This window comes from Equus caballus, chromosome 25, assembly GCF_041296265.1.
Source record: "Equus caballus isolate H_3958 breed thoroughbred chromosome 25, TB-T2T, whole genome shotgun sequence".
Taxonomy (NCBI): domain Eukaryota; kingdom Metazoa; phylum Chordata; class Mammalia; order Perissodactyla; family Equidae; genus Equus; species Equus caballus.
Genome location: NC_091708.1, coordinates 14,830,969 through 14,853,032, shown reverse-complemented (window position 1 = coordinate 14,853,032; position 22,064 = coordinate 14,830,969). Strand labels below are relative to the sequence as shown.

The 22,064-nt window shown below is 37.7% G+C and overlaps 1 protein-coding gene across 8 annotated transcripts in view; it reads left to right on the top strand.

Annotated features, from left to right (window-relative positions):
* ERP44 (endoplasmic reticulum protein 44) overlaps positions 1-22,064 on the top strand; it is a 76,385-nt gene that overhangs the window by 22,843 nt on the left and 31,478 nt on the right. For all 8 annotated transcript variants that reach the window (XM_070250823.1, XM_023629753.2, XM_070250824.1 and 5 more), the window contains exons 2-4: positions 5,774-5,846; positions 7,561-7,600; positions 11,748-11,863. In XM_070250823.1, coding sequence (XP_070106924.1) covers positions 5,774-5,846; positions 7,561-7,600; positions 11,748-11,863 — 229 coding nt within the window. The remainder of the gene's footprint in view (positions 1-5,773; positions 5,847-7,560; positions 7,601-11,747; positions 11,864-22,064) is intronic.

Genomic DNA, 22,064 nt, shown 5'->3' with positions numbered 1-22,064 from the left:
TTGCACTTTAAAACAAGCAAACTCACTGGAAATATCGTTTTCTAAACTCAGTTTACTAAGCTGTTGTAATAAAACGCTTAAAGCAAAGCCTAGCAACTGCTTTTGTGCCTCTAAATCTTGCCAACAGATGTAATATTCGGTAACCTCTTCTGCCTGATCCTTCCTTAGCTTCTGCTCCTGAGAGTCTCCAGCTCTTTTCGTGACTGCTTTAACGACCTTAAAATAGGACAGTGCAAGAAGTGCTGGATCTCCATCCACTACTGTAGCATGGCTGTTCCTAAAGGAGGGTATTCTGTGTGCTGAAGCATCTGGAAATCACGTCGGAGAACAGCTGGGGGACCCAGAAGAAGGTGTGACTAGGGGCTCAGGACGGCTCTTGGACGGTGAGGCAGAGGGGTTGCTGCAGTGGGTGTGAAGATCACTTCTGAGATTCCCGCTAAATGGGAGTCAGGAATTATCACCTAGTGGGTGCTTTTCACCATTACATAATTCAAAACAAGTTTTAATATAGACTTCATTCCTATTCGATAGCCTTATTTTCCTCAAACATGTTAAAAATATTTGTTGGCTGTTCCCCCATTTCTCACCTCCAGTGCTCTCCCTCTGAATTGTTAGTGTATTAACATACTCTATTCTTTCACTTAGTACAGATTTGAGTGTTTATTGTATACAAATAGGGTACTGTAGTAAGTAATCTGTGGGATACAACTTGAATAAGGCACAGGCTCTCCTTTCAAGGTACTCAGAGTCTCCTGCTTGAGCTAGGGTAGCACAGATAACCTGTGTGCAGATCATGTGTTAACACCCTACCGAAGTGCTCTGGGGCTTCTGAGGAGAGAGAAATGAATCGTTGTTGTCTGGGACCATCAGGAAAGGCTTCGTAGAAAAGACAACTTTTGAATTGGGTCTTGGAAACTAGATAGGTTTTCCTAGCTGCTCTGAGCAGAGGAAACTGCGTGAGCAAAGTATGGAGGCAGGAGAATAAACAGACACATTTTAGGAATTGCAGCTGCTGTAGGCTGTCTGCATTCGTGGATTTGTAACTTACCGGATTTGGACCGTTTGTGAGTGACGCTTGAAGGGTCATGTAGTAATTTTTGTGAGTTACTGTTTTATTCCCTTGCTAAGAGCCTAGTGTTTAAGTCAGTGAGTGAGGCTAGTGATTGATTTAGCACTCACGTCTTGGTTATCTTTGTTCTTATCGATTCACTCTCATTACATTTTTCATTTTACTGTGTATGATATGGAAGGACATTATATGCTTATTAATAATTTAGAATTTGTGAAGAGCTTGTTACGGTTACTTTCAGTTGCTAAGGGTCTACTGCAAATAGGGTCACCATATAATTTATTGCCCTAACCAGGACTCTTTTGAAAGGGGTGATGCTATTAATATTCCAGAGCAACAGGCGTAAACTGGGTTTGTCTCAAGCAAGCTGGAGTATGTGGCCAGTTAGAATCTGTGGTTCCTCTGGCTAGAGTTCCTGGTGGTTGGAGTCTGGGATAGGGATGGGGAGTGGTACGATGTGATCTGGGAAAGCAAGTGTGGGCTAGTTTGTGAATGATCCTAAATGCCAGGCCGTGGAATTAGGCTTTTATACTGTAGACAATGAAAAGCCTTTGAGGGTTTTTTTGGGGAGAGGAATTGATATATGCAAAGCAGCATTTGAAAAGACTGGTCTGGCCTGTGTGGGCAGGTTGGATTGAAGGGAGAGATTCAGTTCAGGGAGTGTTGTAGTAGTTCCTATTAAGGGTATACGCGAATGGTCTTAATGTTCTAGGAAAGTTTATTTATTTATTTAAAAAATTATGAACAGAAAAGCTTTAATAGTTCATTTCCAGTATGTGTTGTTATTGCTGTGAGTTCATACTTCTGAAGAAGATCCTGTTGGATTATTGTTTTGTTCAGTTAATGTTTTTTCAGAAGAGGAATAGCTCTTGGCCTTTGCAATGAGTACCAGAGCGTTTTGTGTGTTCTGGTATTATAGCAGTATATATGTTAATATTGTGACAATTAGAGTTTGACCTAACGTTGAGAGAGAGTGCTTAATAAAACGTCTTTCCAAAATTTATTTCTAAAATACTTTCTTTTTATCATGTAATCAGCTTTTCGTTATATCTTGTTTCAACTTGATGTCTAATCTAGAGAGAGTCTTATTTTCGCAGTAGCTCCATTTCCCTAGCCTACAGTTTCCCTTGTTTGATCCCCATGGAGTAGGTCAGGCTTATGAGAAAGAAAAGTCGTTTTCTACTAGGAGAACCAGACAAAGCTGCATGGAGGAGGGAATCAATCCTTGAAGGATTGATTATGCAGTAGTGGAGAAGAGAACACTCCAGGAGAGAAAAGCATGTACACAAAGAGGAAGAAGCGGAACAATTCTGGGGCCTGTTTTGAGAAAAGCGACTGACTGCTGGGTGGCTTCAAAAGTGCTGTGGAAATACAGCCAGGGCACTGGCATCGCTAGCCAGTCAGGTGGTCGTGGAGGATACAGGGAAGTTTAAAGGAACGAAAAGCTTCTTAGTTCCAAAGATATCTCAACTTTAAGAAATCATCTGATGGAAGAAAATATTCTTGCTGAAGAAGCTCCTATTTAAATCTAGCCTGTCACTTATTTTTTTTTAAATGAATTTGGGTGCAGTGTTTACCATTTCATTGATGTGCCTTTTATGTAAGATCATTTCACTAGACAACCTCAGACTGGAATGTTTAATATTTAGTCAAGAAATGCATGTGGAAGGAATTATCCAATCAATTATAGGAGATGATTGGAGAGCCTTCTCAGTTTTCTTGGCAAGTTCAAAATGAGTTAATGAACTGAAGAGAATGACCAATTTGTGAAATATTTCATAAGTTTTTGTCTGCTTATTTACATATGTTGTCTAAATATCCCACCATTAGAGGCTATATTCTCCATGACTATTAAGATCTTCTATTCAAAATTTCTATGTAGGCTTTTGTTGTTTCTTTAAAAAAGAACTTTAAAAGTTTACTTCAAGTCTAAATTTAAAAAAATTAAATTAACGATTACCCTTCTCCTGTCCTGGTTTAGAGTTACTCATCTTTATTTTACTTAAGCAGTATAGCATTTGACACATAAAGATGTTTCCCCAGGAGAATCTTGTTTCCGCCCAGGGCTGACATGAAAAGAAACAATTTGCCAGACTAGTGGAGCTTCCTAACAATTCAAATAAACAACCTGTCTTTCCCTTCACACTGCATATTAATAGAAATGTTAATGGTCAGCCGCCTTTATCTCCTTCAGGGAGGAGAGATTGTTGGGTCAGTGACGGTTTTCTTGCTGTGGGCCCTCTTCCACACAGCTGTTCGCTCCACACGTCTTATCAGTTGCATGCTGCTTAGCACAATGTTTCTTAACTAATAATTAGCTATTAATGCAGCCAAATTGACTGATGCCTCTCTTTTGTCATTACCTAGCATGTAAATATTTTTGCCATGTGTTTCAAAGTTAAAAGCAATTAAATTTAGAATATGCTTCTCTGTATTTTGATAGGCGATAACTTGCTCTTCAAAAGTGGGCTTTCTTGGATTAGACAGCTGAAGACCATTATATCCGTGTTTAGCATCTTCCTCCCCTCCTGACCGTCACCACTGGTGTGAGAGCTCCTGAGGCAGAGCATGCACACCTCATGCATGTGCCCTCAGTACCTAGTAGACACTCTATAAATGACTGTCAGGTTATTAATGACTTTGATAATGATCAGCTTCGTTGCTTGATGATAATATATATTTTTTTTAAGATTTTTTTAAAAAATTTTTTTCCTTTTTCTCCCCAAAGCCCCCTGGTACATAGTTGTATATTCTTCGTTTTAGGTCCTTCTAGTTGTGGCATGTGGGATGCTGCCCCAGTGTGGTTTGATGAGCAGTGCCATGTCCGCACCCAGGATTCGAACCAACGAAACACTGGGCCGCCTGCAGCGGAGCGCACAAACCTAACCACTCGGCCACGGGGCCAGCCCCTTGATGATAATATTTTTGTGTTATCATCTTGAATTTTTCTTCACACAGTCCACTCTAAACTTTTGCTATACCAATATAATTGGATTGTTAAAAACAAGACAACAGGCCCAAAATGGAGTCACTTATGCTAAGCCCCACAACACCAACCCGAGACAACTTACAGTTTCAGCTGCCCCAGAAATGGAATCCTAACCAGTCAATGAGGAATCGCCTGATCAGCGCTAGTTGGGTAACCTGCCTGATACACCCCTGCCATCCCCTACAGGGAAGTAATTTTGCAGTAACCGACCCGCTTTTTTGCCTAGTGTAACTTCCTTGTTCCCACTCCCTTCTGCCTATGAAAGTTTTTCATTTAGTACAGCTCCTTGGGCCCCCCTTCTATCTGTTAGATTGGATACTACCTGATTCAAATTGATTTTTGCTCCAATAAAGTCTTAAAAATTTTAATATGCCTCAGTTTATCTTTTAACAGGTTACACAATTATCTAGAGCTGATCATACACTGATGAGGAAAGGATCTGTTAACTGAGATATGGATAGTAAGTAATGATTAGTGAAGGAAGTCTGATCTTTCCAGTTAATTTCTGAGGTGTTGAAAATAATGGAATTAGTTATATAAGTCAAATATTCAGGGATTTTAAATTATCTGTCTTACTTTCAAGAGAGTAGAATTTATTGGTTGCTAGCAGATAGTAGCCAGCTATTGGCTACCCTATTATGTTAACTTGAAAATAAGACATATTATTCTTAGGCTTCTTCTAAGAAAAGAATAAGTTTATAGAAACATTTCAAATAATTAGCGGGATTTATTTTCATACCGGCATCAATGCGTCTCTTTATACCATTAGAAATTGAATTGGTGAATTATAAAATTTTTGAGTTGCAACCGTTCTGAGTACTAAAGTGTCCGTGAAACGGGTGGGTGAAGGAGTAGTCTTCAGTACCTGGATCAGGGCCTGCCGTTAGTTGTCACTCACTAAAAAGCAATGGTTCACTGAATAAATTTCCATATGCAAACTCTGGTTTGAACAAAAAACTGTCAGACATCAAACCATGTAGCCTGTTAAAGATGGAACCTAAAAATAAAATATACTTATATAAAAATAAGTAAACAGTTGATAGTTGAGTTTAAAATTGTATCTTTTCTTTGTTTTGCAACTAGAAAACGGAGATTTTCTTTGATAAATGTGCACTTTATGGTTCAGACATGTTAAATGTTAAAGTGGAAGCAAAACATTCTTGTTCTCTTTTTAATATAAGCCTGTCACTTACATTGTTATCACCAGTAAGTGAAGATGAGGCAAGAAGGGCTTTTGGTTCACAATTTGAAGAGTCTTTCTTGAATCGTCTTCTTCATTATTTTGTTCTGTCTTAGAAACATGGTGGGATAGAATCAGCAAACGTAGCTTTGGTTTTATATTCTTTCAAAACTAATAATAATTTGGCAATTTTTTTCTTGTGGTGCCATAAAGATGAAGTTGTTGAAAGTATTAATTTAACAGAGTGAGTAAATTCTCAATTTTCTTAATTGTTTAGAAATAATCTCTTTTATATATTTGGAAGTATAAGAAGCCTTATTTGAGCAGTTTCCACGCTTGAGAAGTTGTACTTCTATTTCTCTGACCTAGCGAAGGGTTAGAGGAGATAGTAAAGATTAAAACCAGTTGTTGGATGATTCTGTAAATAACAGGTGGAACTAACTTTATTCATAAATTTTCTTTTCCTTTTTAGACTTTATGCTTTATTTGCCTTTTGTGGAAACATTTATCAATTTCACATTTTTTAAATTTCCAGGTAACTTGGGTTTTTACTCCTGTAACAACTGAAATAACAAGTCTTGATACAGAGAATATAGATGACATTTTAAGTAAGTACCTTGATATTTTTAAACAAAGTACACTTCCTTCTCTATAAAGAGTTAGTTTATATACAGAAACAAAGTAAAATCTCAGTTATCTAGAACAGTTGACGAGCTGACGTTCTGACTAATTCCACGGTGCACTGAATTAACAAAGGACTTTTGGTTTTAAGTTTTTAGTAAGCGTAAGTCTGCTTTCCTGTGTTACAAGTGAAGTAAACTTTTGGTTTTGTTTTATTTCTTTACCTTCTTGTAAATTCCACTGTTAACAATTCATGAAGTATTTTGCTAAAGCCTACTTAGAGGCCAGCCGTTTCCACTGTGCAGTGCTGAATGTTAATGACCTTAGGACGCAGCCGAGGAATTGGTCTTTTTAAATTTTTAACTAAATCACCTGATCTCGTTTATTGTCATTGGTCCAGTTAAGTTCAAAAAGTGTTTTAGTGAATGTTTTGTTTGCTGACAATTTGTAGATGGAATTAACTTGGGGGAAACATTTCTTGCTTTTAAAAGTACTGGAGGGAAGGTGAAGACGTGGTTGATAGAAAATCACAACTTAGGAGATTTAAGAAAATGTACAAAGTGCGTAAATGATTTTTTTAAAGCGCTCCATTTCAACCACTGGTTTGAGCATAACAAAACCAAAAAGAATAGAGGTATAAGGTGTTATTCATTGAGCAGCATATATTGTTTTGTGTCCTTGGAACTGGTTTTAAATGTTAAAAAGTCTATTCCCGCATTGTGAGATTTCTGTAGAGCAGTGGTTCTATAAACTTTAGCACGTATCAGAATCACCTGGAGGGTTTATTAATATCTGTACTGCTGGGCCTGGCCCCAAGTTTCTGATGGTGACTGCTAGACTGACTCTAAGAATTTGCATTTCTGCAAGTTCCTATACGGTGCTGGTGCTTCTGGTCCGGGGACCACAGTTTGTGAACCACTCCTTTAGAGTGAATAGGCAAGTGGATAAAAAGGGCTTTGAAGGTAAAAAAGGAAGAAGAAAGTTGAAACTGACATATCATTCTCACTCCTTTCATCTTCCAAATTCTAGAATATCTTTGTGAGTACTTGAGGAGTTATCTAAGTTTCTCTGTATTAGGTTTAGGCGAAAAGAACAAATATATCTTTCTCACCTCTTCACATCTGGATATGCAAATGATACTAAGTTATTTTTGCAACAGAGAATAACTTAAGTGGATGGGAACCAGAAAAAGTACATCTTATGCAACGCTGTTAGTTGTAGATTACTTGTTGCACTTAGGTGGGACATCTGAGACTTAGAAATGACTTGGTTATACAGGTCTTTTCTGTTAAATAGGATTTTATTTGAAGAGCTAATTCTCACTTACGCATTAATATGGAAGGTGAAAAAATAGGTTATTAAAATCCAGGTCATTCCACTTGACTTTTTATGAGAGTGGGCAATGTAGTAGCTTACTTGCCTGATCTGGGTTTGATTCCCCTTTTGTATTTTATATTCATTTGGTGAAAGTATAAAGATGAAGGATATAGGAAAAAAGGAAGAGAGACTCCCACAAATTTCGTAAGCCATCCATGATTCTATGTATGGGTTTGTGAGCGAGAAGTAACTTAATTGTTACTGTGTATTTTTAGAGGACCTTTACTGTGGAAAAAGACCATGACGAAAACTAAGTCTTTAATTATGTCAAAATTATGTAGACACAAATAACTTAGGTTGTTTGGTTTTGTTTTTCAATTTCAGACAATGCTGATGTTGCTTTAGTAAATTTTTATGCTGACTGGTAAGTAATAATCTTATTATTTTTGGGAGGGGGAGGTTGCATCATTTTTTTTTTTTAACTTGCTAAAGGTGAATGTTTCTGTGCTAGAAAGGGATGAGTGGGGAAGCCTTTTTCTTTTGTGAGACCATGTTCCATAAACAAAATCAATTAAATTAAGGCTCATTCACAAATGGAGTAGCTTAATTTGGTGAGCATTTGTGTTTTAAGAGAGAAATATATCTGATTGCATTATCCCACATCTTAAAATAAAAGCAGGTAACATAAAAACCCAAAATATCTCATGTGTGTATATCACACATACACACACAGAAACACACAGAGTACCTCATGCAGTTCTGTATTTTTCCTGAAGTGGGGCAGTGTTTGAAGGTGAGCATTTGGGTGTGGCAAGTTTAGAAGGAACAATAATGTTGACATTTTTTAACATATACCATCTGCTGCTACTTCCAGGAAGCCTTTATTCCTTTCCCCTTCCCAATCAGCATCTGTCTTCTGTGTTCATATGGTACCCTATGTACTGCTTTCTTTTTCTTACTACATCCTTTTGTCTTTTATCTTTGTTTGTGCCCTAGCAAACAAACTTTGACGGCTGAGATACTGTCTTACTGAGTATTCCCAGAGTCTAGAACAAGGGCATAATATGTAGTAGATGGTAATGAATGTGACATGGGGATAGGAAGAAGGGCACTTCAGCTGGAGAGAGGTTTGAAACACTCGCATAATCCTTATTCCTAGGCACTCTGTCGTATTTGACCTTTTCAGGCTCACTGCCTCCTCCTTGCGGCTGCTCTACGTCAGGCCACAGTCCTGTGGTTCACCTAGATTCCTGTGACAGTCTCCTCATTTATTTCCTGGGCTTCTAGTCTTATGTGTCTCTGCTCTATTCTATACAAAGTAAGCCAGAGTGGTTTTTCCTTAAGTGCAAATTAGATTAGTTTACACCTCATCTTAAAACTCTTACATGGTTTTTCATTACCTTTAGGTAAGTCCCTTACCTTGGCCTAGAAGGCTCCTGATGACATGGTCCCTTCCTACCTCTACAGCTGTATGTCTTGCCTCTCTCCACTCCCACATTCTTTTCTAGTTATACTGAATATCTTTCAGTTTCTGTAATATTCTTTACTCTTTTGTCACTGGACCTTTAGTCGTGATATTTTCTTTGCCTGAACAGATCGCTCTTCTCTCACCCATTTATTTACCTAGTTAAGTTGTAATCATCTTTCAAGTCTTAGATTAGGTGCCACTTTCTTCAGGTCACCTTCCTAGATGAGTATCCCTACCCTTGCTCTCAAGTCAGCTTAGGAACCCTTTTTGTATCTTCCCATAGCATCTCATATTTACCCAATCATAATACTTGTATGCATTAATTTAGTTGGTGCCTCCCCACTACATTGTTAGCTTTGTAAAAAGTTACCATAACTATTTTTTTCAGTATTAATCCCCAAGCACTTTGCATAATACTTGGCAGATAAGTACATAATAAATATTTATTGTGAATGATATAGTAAAGGTATTTAAAGAACGTCAGTAAAATGTTGAAGATATACAGAGCAAATAGCATTTATAAAATGTATAACAAAGGTAGCATTTTCCAAGGTAACTTAAGATTGTCCAGATGTAACAATAGCCACAAAATTGGGTAGAAGATTATCTAGTCCAATCCACTTTAAAGATAAAACCACGATCTAGAGGAGTGAAGTGTTTTGCCAAGGTTACCTGACTAGATTGTGGCAGAGCTAAAACTAGAACATGCTTCTCTTGTTGAGGGATTTTGTGTGTGGTAAGAAAGAGAACTAGAACGTGCCTTTGACCTTGTTGCAAAAATTAGATTGGAAATGTGGACTAATTACAATTATTTGGGAAAACATATTACCCAAAGAATACCTTGAGTTGTTCATGAATTAGTACTCTTTTATTCAACTGAAAAAACTTAGGTAATTGGCCACAAGACGTAGACTTACTCTGTGTGGCCTGAAAGGCTAGAGTCTGAGTTCCCTCTGGAAGTTACGGATGTGGCATAGTTTAAGGAAGGATTCTCTGGTAGAACTGCCTAAAAATACTGATAGACCTCAGAGGGTGATAAATCATAGCAGGTACTTAATAATGCGGTTATGTGCCAGGCTCTTCACATGCATTGTTCTAATGCTCAGAACTACCCCACAGGTAGGTATTATAATCTCTGTTATAGGTTGAGGAAATTGTGGCTCAGAAGGGTCGTATGGTTAGTAAGTTGGTGGAACTGAGATTTAAATTCAGGTATGTCTGACTCCAAAGCTAATTCTCCCCGCCCCCCCCCCCACCCCCATCATGTTAGTAAGTGCTCCGAAATTGTCCCTGTGATGACTTTTACCCATTTGGTTGATTTGTAAAGAGTTGGTTCAAGCACTAGATTGGAGATTGGATTCAGATGACTCTTCAGGCCTTTTTAATAGATGTATTGCTTTTGTTACGTCACTTTTATAATTGTAACTTTCCGTATGTGTGGATTCATGTGTATGATGGTGCAGTAATATTGCAGTTGAGCTTTTATTTTGTCTTCTCCTTTCACCTTTTGGTATTAAAACTGATCTGTTTAAAGATGAAATGTACTTAAATGCTTCCCGGGCAGCAAATTGGACAATCCAGAAAGAAGGAGCCCTTAATGTATGTCTTTACTTTGCTCTTAAGCCAGAAGCCTGCCCTCTGATTCTTTACTAGGCCATATCCTAATTCTTCAAGAAACCAGTGACCAATCCCCAGCCCTTGCCTCCCTGTCCTCCGGCACCCCATTTTCAGCAAGCTCTAAGAACCCACACACCTGTGATCCCAGCCTCTCCAGTTCCTCTAGTTTATCACTTTATTCGTTTAACAGACATTTATTGAAATGCTTATTAGAATATGTAGTCCAATAAGACATGGTCCCTGATGTCCGCAGACCCCACCCACCTACCCCAGATGGGAGTTAAGAATGCTGAAAGAGGAGAGAGCCACTTGAAAGCATGAGATTGAAGATAGAGATTGTGTCTCCTTCATGTACTCTAGGACCTCTCCTTAGGAAGTCAGGGGAGTGGGCTGGAAGAGATACATACAAAAGAAACAGGCAGGAAGTATGAAGTGGGCATCCTTTCACAGGCTTTATGATATTTTTGTTGAATCATAGTTAATATGTATGACCGAATCACATGTGGGTTAAAGAGTTTACAGGCTTCATTTAAGTAAATTTCTTAGTGGAAAAGGGCTCTGGAAGCCATAGTAGCAATTATAGTTTGCTTTTTGTTAACAGATACCCAATACGTTTTTCGTATGAGAATGACCGTTCTAACCCAGCTGGTTGTCTGCTCATCTGATTCTTCTCCTCTTTCTTATCAGGTCCCTTTAATGACCCACAACATATATTTGTGAAATGGTTGGTCTGATTAAGGGACAGTCAGAATCAGAAGTGTCAAGTTTCTGGAATATTGTGGGATTTGTGCCCTTTTTTAAAAGTAAAAACAAAATAAACAGAAAGGTCAGACAAGGAAACATGGACGGGAAATCTTGTTTAGGAATTTAAAATTTTGCTCCTGGACTTAGTATATTTAATATGTTTATAGATGCAAAAGCCCATTTTAACCTAGAGTAAGTTTTGGGGGAAACAGTTCATTATATACTATATATCCTTTTCATACAGCTTATTTATTTAGTATACTAACTTGCCTGTGAGATTTGATTGAGCTAGTCAGGTGAATTGGTCTAATATTTGCAATAAACTTACCATTTTAAAAGTTTTGTACAGTAGTCTAAAATTAGTTCATTATTTAGAGGAAGCTGATTTCCTTTGTAAATGTTCAGGTCTTAGTAGTTACGAGTCCGAGTAGAGGCATCTTAGATGGCTTATTTCACACTTGTTTTGTGGCCTCGGTGAGAGACCCTTAGCTGTGTGCTCCATAACGTTGGCCATTTTCTTAAGGTGGAAAAAACCAAAATCTTTTAATTTGTACAGTCTTTGAATTTAAAATGGTCTTCATCTCCAGTGAATGACATCAGGATCCGTGAGTAAATTAACTAGTATGTGATTGTCTCAAAATCTGTTTATCGTACGTATTCTAAACATCAGTGAATAATAACTGAAATGAGGTGTTATTGCTTCTGCTTTTCAGTTTTAACTGGTATCCTTCTCTATGCATAGGTGTCGTTTCAGCCAGATGTTGCATCCAATTTTTGAAGAAGCTTCCAATGTCATTAAGGAAGAATATCCAAATGAAAATCAAGTAGTGTTTGCCAGAGTTGATTGTGATCAGCACTGTAAGTACCTCAGTAGGAAGTAGGAAGAAACTCTCCTCTGCCCACGTGTCCTACACACGCACGCAGGCACGCACACACACACACACACACACTCAAATACAAATACAAATGCATGCACACATGTTTTTCTTTTCTTTTTTTAAATGCTGTACGTAGAGAACAAACCAAAAAGAGTGACCTTGGTTAAAATGTTAATATTTAATCTTTCTGTACTTAAAACACTGCTTTCCATTTTGCCTCTGTGAAGGGTTTTAAAAATTTGTTTTTGTTTTTATTCTTTTCATTAACAAGTAGGGCAAGCCTGTAGGCAGTAAATCCTAACTAGCAATGTTTTCTAAGAAAGCAAATACCAAAATCAATCAATAAAATTGAAATATAGCTTTAGGAAAAAATGGATTTCTGTTAGTTTTAGAATCGTGCAGAAATACCATTTGTAGTCATTTCAGATAAAACAATCTCAGATTTTTGTGTTTCTGTTATATAAAGGATTCTACTCAGATTGGCTTAGACTATCTTTGAGCTGTAATTACTGATTAATTATTGAGAGTGTTGAGAAACTCAGGTTAGACTCTCTTAAAAGCCCACCTCTTGGATTTCGCTTGTCCCAGTAGAGCATCCCCTGTAAAATCCTCCTGGTTTTCCGTACACGTGGCAGATTTCTCTGACTTGAGCAGGTGAGCTTACAGTGGAGTTTCCTCCTCAGTGCTCCCGTTACACTTGAACTTTCCTCTCTCCTGGTGCCAAACTCACTGCATTTTCTAGTTCTGGTTCATTGTGTCTTAGTTGTCTCACCAGTGGCAATGTCAGTTCTTCAAAGGCAGGAACATTTTTCTTTTCTTTATTTTTAACACTCCCTTTTAAGTGGAGACCAAACTACTCATTAATCTCTGAATTTCAAGCATCTGACAGTTTCTGGGAGACAGAGCTTGCTCGTGAAAAGCTTGTTACATTGGAATTATTGGTAAGTTGGCCTGAATACAGAACTCTCCCATTCTGCAAATTTCTTATCCTTTTCACTTAACCTGACAATTAGGATTAGTGTGTGTGCACTAATTTTTCATTTTACTGATAAGGAAATGGAAATAAAGTGGCTTAACCAATGTCATACGACTTCCCGTCTAGCCAAGCCAGATGTAGAATCCAGATCTCCTGACCAAACACCTTCACAGGTCTCTGGGCTTCTTTTCTGTTCAATTCAACAAACACTTTTGGGATTTACTGGTAAAACTCTGTGCTGGGCAGAAAAGGCTAACAGCAAAGCATTTCAGAATCTTACAAGCCATACCCCACATTTCTCTCTGCTGAGATTCACAGCTGGATAGAATGAAGGGAGTGATAAAAGGTTGTCAGTGCAAGCATGGACTGCATTTCCACACGGCTTTCTGGATCTTTCCTCCCACCTTTCGCTAATGGGGAAACGTGATGGTTTTCATGTGGGCTCTCGTCTCAAATCTTTCTATTCTTCATGTATTTAATTACGCATTACAGTGCATACAGTAGTCCCTACTTTCACTGAATTTGAACCAAAAAATCTGAAATTATGCTCTCAAGCTTACAGTCATTGGGAAGAAAAGTAACTATTGTTGAACCATAAGTACCATTTATTCTATCATTTAAACAGATTAATTTACCTTTGAGATAAATCTGGCATCCTGGCTAGTAATCGAGTTCTCTTTTTATGGGAGTAACTTGCTGTAGTTCAGATGCTTTTTGATACACCAGAGAGATCTACAAAATTATTTTTTTACTAATGAGAGTTAATATCTGAGACATTGTGCATTCTCTCTAAATATTTTTTCCTTGATGAGTAATTCCTCAGTTTTTAAAAGTGACATTTTGAAATCCTTATTGATGGTTCATTCACATTTTCCACTCTCTCTTTAGAGATTGTAAGACAGACTAGACTATATTTTGGGTAATCCCTTATGTGCCAGTTGGATTGTAGAGGTTTTGAACTGGAAGGACCTTAAGAATCCTGTGATCTGGAGAGAAATGCCTATTAGGCAGATTGTTCTTTGGTAGGATTTGATTTTTTTAAAAGGGATTTATTGAGGTATACTTAACTGCACAAGTTTATACAATTTAATGTTTTGACATGTGTATATACCCATGAAACCGTCGTCACAATCAAGATACCAACATATCTGTCTTCCTCGTGCTTCTTTGTGGTCCCTCTGTCCTCCCATCAGGCCTCAGGGGACCATGGAACAGCTTTCTGTTACTGTAGATTAGTTTGCATTTTCCAGGATTTTGTCTAAGTGGAATCAGACATTGTGTGTTCTGTGTGTCTGTTGGTGGTGTTGTTGTTTTTGACTCAACATGGTTCTTTTGAGATTGTTGTGTGTATCATTCAGTTTTATTATTGGATGGCATTCCATTATATGGCTGTTTAACTGTTCACCTATTGACAGACAAGACAATTGGTTTGTTTCCAGTTTAGGGCTGTTACAAATAAAGCTGCTATGAGCATTCAGGAGCAACTCTTTATACATAAGCTTTCATTTATCCTGGACATATGGCTAGGTGTGAAATACCTGAGTCATATGGTAGGTGTATACTTAACTTTTAAGAAACTGGCAGACTGTTTTCCAAAGTATTTGTACTATTTTACATGTCTGCTAAGAGTGTATGAGGGTTCCAGTTGTTCCATATTCTTGCCAACACTTGGTGTGGTCGTTGTAGTTAATTTAACATATTTGTCAAATTATTTACAGGTATAATAATTTCTTATTGGGTCTTGAGAGCTCTCTATATATTATGAATATGAGTTCTTTTTCACATGTGTAATTTATAAATATTTTCTCCCATTCCACTCTCTTAAGGGTATCTTTAATTGTGAACATAAAATTTACCATCTTTACCATTTTTAATTGTACAGTTCAATGGTATTAAGTATATTCACATTGTTGTACAAACGGTCTCCAAGGCTTTATCTTGCAGAACTGAAATGCTGGACTCATTAAACAACAATGCCGTTTCCCGTTCCCCCCAGCCCCTGGCAACCACCTTTCGCTTTCTATGTCTATGAATTTGACTGCTCTAGGAACCTCATATAAGTGGAATCATGCCATATTTGCCCTTTGGGGCTGGCTTATTTCACTTAGCATAATGTCCTCAAGGTTCATCCATGTTGTAGCATGTGTCAGAATTTCTTTCCTTTTTAAGGCTAAATAATATTCCATTGTGTGTATAGACCACATTTTGTTTATACATTCATCTGTTGATGGACACTTGGGTTACTTCCGCCTCTTGGCTATTGTGAATAATGCTGCTGTGAACATGGTTAAACAAATTATCTCTTCAAGACCAGCTTTCAATTTTTTTGGATATATACCCAGAAGTAGAATTGCTGGATCATATGACAGTTCCTCAAAAATTAAAAAATGGAACTGTTTTCCATAGCAGCTACACCAGTTTTACATTCCCACCAGCAGTGCATAAGGGTTTCAATTTTTCCACATCCTCGCCAACCCTTGTTATTTTCTGTTTTCGTGATAATAGCCATCCTAAAGGGTGTGAAGTGCTACCTATCGTGGTTTTGATTTGCATTTCCCTGCTGATTGGTAACGTTGGGCATCTTTTCATGTGTTTGTTGGCCATTTGTATATCTTCTTTGAAGAAATACCTGTTCCAGTCCTTTGCCCATTTTCAAATCAGGTTATTTTTTGTTATTGTTGAATCATAGGAGTTCTTCATAAATTCTAGATATTAACCACTTATCAGTTCTATGATTTGCAAATATCTTCTCCCATTCTATAGGCTGCCTTTTCACTGTTGATTATGTTCTCTTTATAGAAGTTTTAAATTTTAATGTCCAATTTACCTGTTTTTACATTTGTTGCTTCTTCTTTTGTGTCATATCCAAGTAATCATCACTAATCCAATGTCATGAAACTTTGCTCCCATGTTTTCTTCTTAGAGTATTATACTTTAGGTCATATGTTTAGGTCTTTATCCATTTTGAGTTAATTTTTGTATATTGTGCAGGGTAAGGAACCAATTTCATTCTTTTGCATGTGGGCATCTAGCTTTTGTAGCCCTATTTGTTGATGAGACTATCCTCTCCCTGTTGGATGGTCTTGGCACCCTTGTCAAAAATCATTTGACCATATATGTGAGGATTTATTTCTGGGATCTCTGTTCCATTCCATTGGTCTATATGTCTGTCTTTATGCCAGTACCACACTGTTTTGATTACTGTAGCTTTGTAATATGTTTTGAAATCGGGAAGTGTGAAACCTCTAATTTCGTTTGAGAGTGTCTTTTGAAGGGCATATATTCTTAATTATAATGAAGTCCAGTTTATCTTTTTTTAAAGTGAATTTTGCTTTCAATGCTATATCTAAGAAATCTTTGCCTCACCCAAGATCGCAAAGATTTTCTGCTATGTTTTTGTTGATCTGTTATCTGTGATTTGTCTGTTTGTTTATGTTAACACCAATACCACACTTTGTAGATTACTGTAGCTTTATAATAATCTTGATGTCAGTAGTGTAAAATCTTCCAACTTTATATTTTTTTTTTCAAAGTGGTTTGGCTATTGTAGTTGCTTTGGATTTCTCTATGACTTTTAGAATTGACTTGTTAATTTCTAGCCAAAGTTGGGGGGGTGGGGGGAAGACTGCTGGGATTTTAATTGGGATTACTTTGAATCCTTGGGCCAATTTGTGGAGAATTGTCATTTTGACAACATTGAATCTTCTAATCCATGAACATTGTATATCTCCCCATTTATTTAGGTCTTTTCAATTTTTCTCAGCAATGTTTTACAGTTTTCAGCAATGTTTCAGTCTACAAGTCTTTCACATCTTTGTCAGATTTACCCTTAAGTATTTTTTTGAAGCTATTGCAGATGATATTTTTAAAATAAGCTTTTTATTTTGGGAATAATTGTAGAGATACAGAAAAGTTACAAAGATAATACAGAGAGTTCCACTATACTCCTTACCCAATTTACTCTAATGTTGACATCTTACATTACCGTGGTACATTTGTTAAAACTAAGAAACTAACACTGGTACATTACTATTAACTAAACTATAGAGTTTATTCAGATTTTATCATTTGTTCTACTCATGTCCTTTTTCTGTTCCAAGATCCAGGACATTGAATTTAGCTATCAGGGCTTCTTAGCTACCTCTCATCTGTCCATTTCTCATTCTTTCCCTTTTTTTCACAACCTTGACAGTTTTGAGGAGGTCAGGTATTTTGTAGAATGTCCCTCATTTTGGATTTGTCTGGTGTTTTTTCTTAGCTCTTATACATCTTTTTTGAGATGTAATATTCCTAAGTATTTCTTATGTTTTTATGCTGATTGATTTTTAAATTTTAATTTCTGATTGTTCATTGCAAGTATATAGAAAGACAATTGATTTTTGTATAGTGATCTTGTATACTGGTACTTATTAGTTCTAATAAGTTTTTTGTAGATCCCATAGTATTTTCTACTTAGACAATTATATTGTAGGCAAATAAAAACAGTTTTTCTTCCTGTGGTCTGAATTTCCTTACAATATTCTTTCCAGCCAAGTGTATCTCCTTGCTGCTCCAGGATTAGTTTCTGTCAGGCAGAAGATCTATATGAAGCTTCCCAGCAACGGCAGAAGGTGACTCCAGAATGAAGATACTGTCCTGCCCACAAATGTCACATTCTTATTAATCACCCATCTGGAGTTGTGGCAGCCTGTCTGTCCTGCCCTCTTATACTTTAGTCTGCCTGCCTTGCTTCTGACTCACTGTGTCACCCAGACCTTCCATTCAAAGTAACAGTGTTATTTCTGGGAAAGGTTCTTGCACAAAGTTTCTAGTCAGATTGACAGGAAAAACTACTGTGGATTTAGGCATGATTTTACATGTATTATTTCATTTATCTTCACCACAACCCCTTGAGTTAAATAGTATTATTCATGCATTTATCAATTTTTCTTATGTTTCTACCCTTTGTAATGCAGTATGGTAGGTTCTAGAGATACAGCAGTGAACCAGACACACCCAGACAGGCAAGAACAGTGGATACACAACTGCTCATCGTGATAACTGTTGTGAAGGGAAGGTTTTGGGTGCGCTGAGAGAATGTGAGTCTGTCTGAGCCTGGAGGGATGGAGGAGTCCTCTCCAAGACAATGAGAAGACCTGGAGGAAGAATAGAGATTTTTAAGGGAAATAGAGGAAGAAGAGTATTTCAGACAGAAGGAGTAGCTGTGAAGTTTCCCCGGTGAGAGTGAACACTGGACTTGCAGAGAGCTGGAGTATGTCATGTTTTGCAGATGAAGACCCTGAAAGACTTAGGCTGAGTGAGTGACCAAGGTTATGTAGTAAATAGAGGGAGCTAGACTGTAACCCACGAGTATATAGCTTTTACCAGGTAACTATAGTGTTTTGAAGGTCAAAATAAAGTAATTTAAATTGGATTTCTCATAAAAACTGAGAATTCATCCAATTCTATATAAAAATGACTAAAAATGTCTGTTATGAATTATATATATATTTATATATATACATGTCTGTAATGAATTATATAATAGTCTTTAAATTATCTTTAATGGGTCAGTGTATAAACAAAAATGCAATTCCTGATACGTGATATTATTGGTTCTATTATTATTAATCCTGTACTGTGTGGCCCAGCCCTCTACTAAGGTAGAATCCTTTGTTCTAGTACCAGAAACCCTGTACTTACTAAGTCAGGGACAGTCGGGCAAGTTACACACAAAAAAATCATTGAACTTGATTGAGCATGCACCATAAAAAGTGTGTGTGTATAGCGAGAAAGGGAAATGTGGTAACCAAATATGGTGAAATGTTAAATCTAGGTGAGGGTGTACAGGTGCTCATTATATTACTTTTCCATCTTTTCTGTAAGTTTGAAAATTTCCAAAATAGAAAGTTGGTATAAAAAGCCACTGAAGGGGCTGGCCCCGTGGCCGAGTGGTTAAGTTCGCACGCTCCGCTGCAGGCGGCCCAGTGTTTCGTTGGGTCGAATCCTGGGCACGGACATGGCACTGCTCATCAAACCACGCTGAGGCAGCATCCCACATGCCACAACTAGAAGGACCTACAACGAAGAATATACAACTATGTACCAAGGGGATTTGGGGAGAAAAAGGAAAAAAAATAAAATCTTTAAAAAGCCACTGAACCTGTAATTTGTCTTTGGTTAAGAAAAGGCAAGGAGGAGGGCCTTATTGCTTTAGGGTTTTTGAGAAAATGTGTGGGGGAGAGGCTTAATCTGCACTGTACAGGTTTACTGTGATATTGGTAATTGTAATTTCTGTTTATTTTCACTATGATAGATGACCCTCAACATATTATTGAATTTAAAAAGAATTTTCTTGAATAGACTTTTAATGGCATTTTGAGGAATACTTAGAGCCACTTGATGGCTTTTGGAAACTGACCCACAGTTCTCTCTGTGGCTGTCTCAGTTTTTCAGTGAAAACCTCCCAGGAGCAGGTATGTCGATTGAGGCCATTTTCTTGGTCATGAAACTGCCTTCTTTCATAGGTTGCCATCTCCTGGACATTAATGTCTCTGCCTTACCACCAGGTGTTATGGAAAGTAGATGTACCTTTTATAAATACTCTCCCATTACCAAGTAGAATTTATGCCAGTAGTATAAAGATGGCTCAATATTAGGAAATAGAATGAATCCTGTCAGTAACTAAAATGAGGAAAACCAGCTTATCCCATCCGTAAATGCTGAAAGACTTGATGAAACCCAAGGTAGGTTCTTGGAAGAAATTAATGTGGCAAAATGTATGAACCAACCTTTGCTTGCATTGACGTTTTTAAATCTTTAGTGACTATTTATCGCTTCATAATATATTTCAAGCTCAAATTGAGGTGTGACGTCTTAATTTAGTTGTGAAATCTGTGTATCTTAGCCACAAATCTTGTATATTGTATTGCATTTGGGAATTTCTGCCAGTGCTGTGTTACAGTGTTTTTCCTTTGTCAGCCCTGTTTAAGAAGTGAGGATGAGGTGAGACCATAAAGTCAAGAGGCAAACAACATAATTATATAACAATACAAAATGTAATGGCACTAATTTTCGTAAAACGTTCCAAGTGAGTATTCTCAGCGTAGTCCCTGTGCGAGGCAGTGCATGTACTCATTCCTTAGAACGTGCTGGGAATTCTTCTTTGGGAGTTGTCTTCCACGCCAGTTTACTCGTTGGTCGGGTAAAACCCATCTCAATACATAATTATAGGAGGCCCTTCTTTGGTTTGCTGCCTGCGCTTCCTTCTGTCTCCCTCTCTTCCACCCAGTGGCATCCTGTGGAGCGCTTTCTGCTCTGTCTTTACCTCACTTCTTGCTATGCCCTTCCTAGGACTTTCTTTGTTGAAGGGTTCAGATAAATAGGCTGAGAACTTGAAACTGGAGAAGGCAAGAGTGGATATAACAGGCTGATTTCACCCACTCAGCTGTGTATGAGCTGGAGGGAGCAGCTTCTATCCTCCCGCCCCCTAGAAAGTTTGGAACCGTAGGGGGAATTTTGAATTCAAACTGACACGAGTGTCATCAGGAAGCTTCCAACTATTTAAATTTAGGAGTATTTTTTGAAATCCTAGTGTAAAGCTTGTAGCTTGAATAACCCTCACCTAGTGGTAAAATTTAGTTCACTTCCTATGCCCCTAAATTCTCCATTTGTTGTGTTTCATGTAGGGAACAAAGTAGAAGGAAAGAAGTAGAAAGAAGGAAAAAAGGGAAAGGAAGTCAGGGCAATAAAAGAGACGGGACGTTGCGGAACAGCCTCTTCCCACTGCCCAGAGTGCCTTTATGTCCCGTGATGGCACAGGGCAGGTATCCTCGCTCATCCTGCAGGGGACCGGGCTGCCGGGTGTCATAGTTATCACGGATCTGACAATGGCCCTTTCAGCTTGTCCCATCTGGATGGCCCAGGAAAGGAATAATCTCTACATCTGTGGCGAAGATATATTTATTGTTGACTTAGTATAGAGGGTTTCTTTTATACTGTAGTTAGGGAATCCATCTTTTTCGTACATGTATTATATATTAAGAATTAAAGAACTTCATTTAAGATTCTAGCCGGTGGAAACAATTAAAAGTAGTAGCAGCAGTCGTAGTAATATTAATGGTAATAATAGTGATAAAATGTAACTCTAGCAGAGCAGGGACCTTGTCTTTTTACCCCTCTGTCCCCAGCGCTGGGATGGTGCCCAGCACACAGTGGGTGTTCAGTCACAGTTGTTGAAGAGATGAAGGGAGAAGTGAGTAATAAATAGTGAAAAGTGACCAGCATTTGTGAACCGTTAGTTTCGTAGGTGCTACGTTAAGTACTTTAAATAGGTTATTTCATTATCTCCCAACAATACAGTGAAGTATTTTCTGCAATATTTCATCAAATCTAACTTGTCATTGATTATGAGGCACATTGTTGTCTGTAATTGAAAAAACTGAGAAAAATTGAACACCACACTGCTTTATTATCACTTAGAATTATTATATCTGTCTTAAGAACTGTTTTAGACTTACTTATAGTTTTTTGGTCCTATCATTAATGTGTGTACCTAAAAAGGAAGATAAATTTGTTCAAGTAATCCTGAAACAGTTTCACATTCAGAATCTCACTCTTGGGCATCACCTTCCAATTTTTGTGCTTTTCCACACAATATTGACTTCTGTGCTATCGAGAGAGTTGGTAATGCTCTTGATTAAAGAGTATTACTCTTCTCTTTCTAGGAGTTTCTTCCAAGCTGCTGATACCCATTCTGCAAGTATTGATGCTGGTGCTTTACTATTTAACTTACCTCAGAGTTTATTTTTTCTCAGTTGAAACATGTCACTGCTAGTTAAGCAATTTTTATTCAAAGTCAGCAAAATGAAGCAAATGTTAATAGTGGTTTTCCCCAGTGATGGTTGGATTACAAGTGGTTCTTTGTAATTGTCTTTGTTTCCCAAAATTTTTACACACAAACACACAGTTAAAACTTGCCTTTGCTTCAGCCGTGGGTCATGATCTCACTTCATCTCGTCTCCTACAGCCTCCTCTTTCGGGGAGTTTGGGAGTAGAATTTACCACTCTGGTGGTCATGCTGCCTTAGGTGTAGAAAGCCCTGTCAATCTGCCCCGGGTGGGACCAGGTTCTCTGCTGCCCTCCAGTGCCTGTAGGCTGTATGGCACTCAGCAAGAGATGTCGTACATTATTTGCTGGTCAGTGCAAACATTCAGACTCTGTCTCG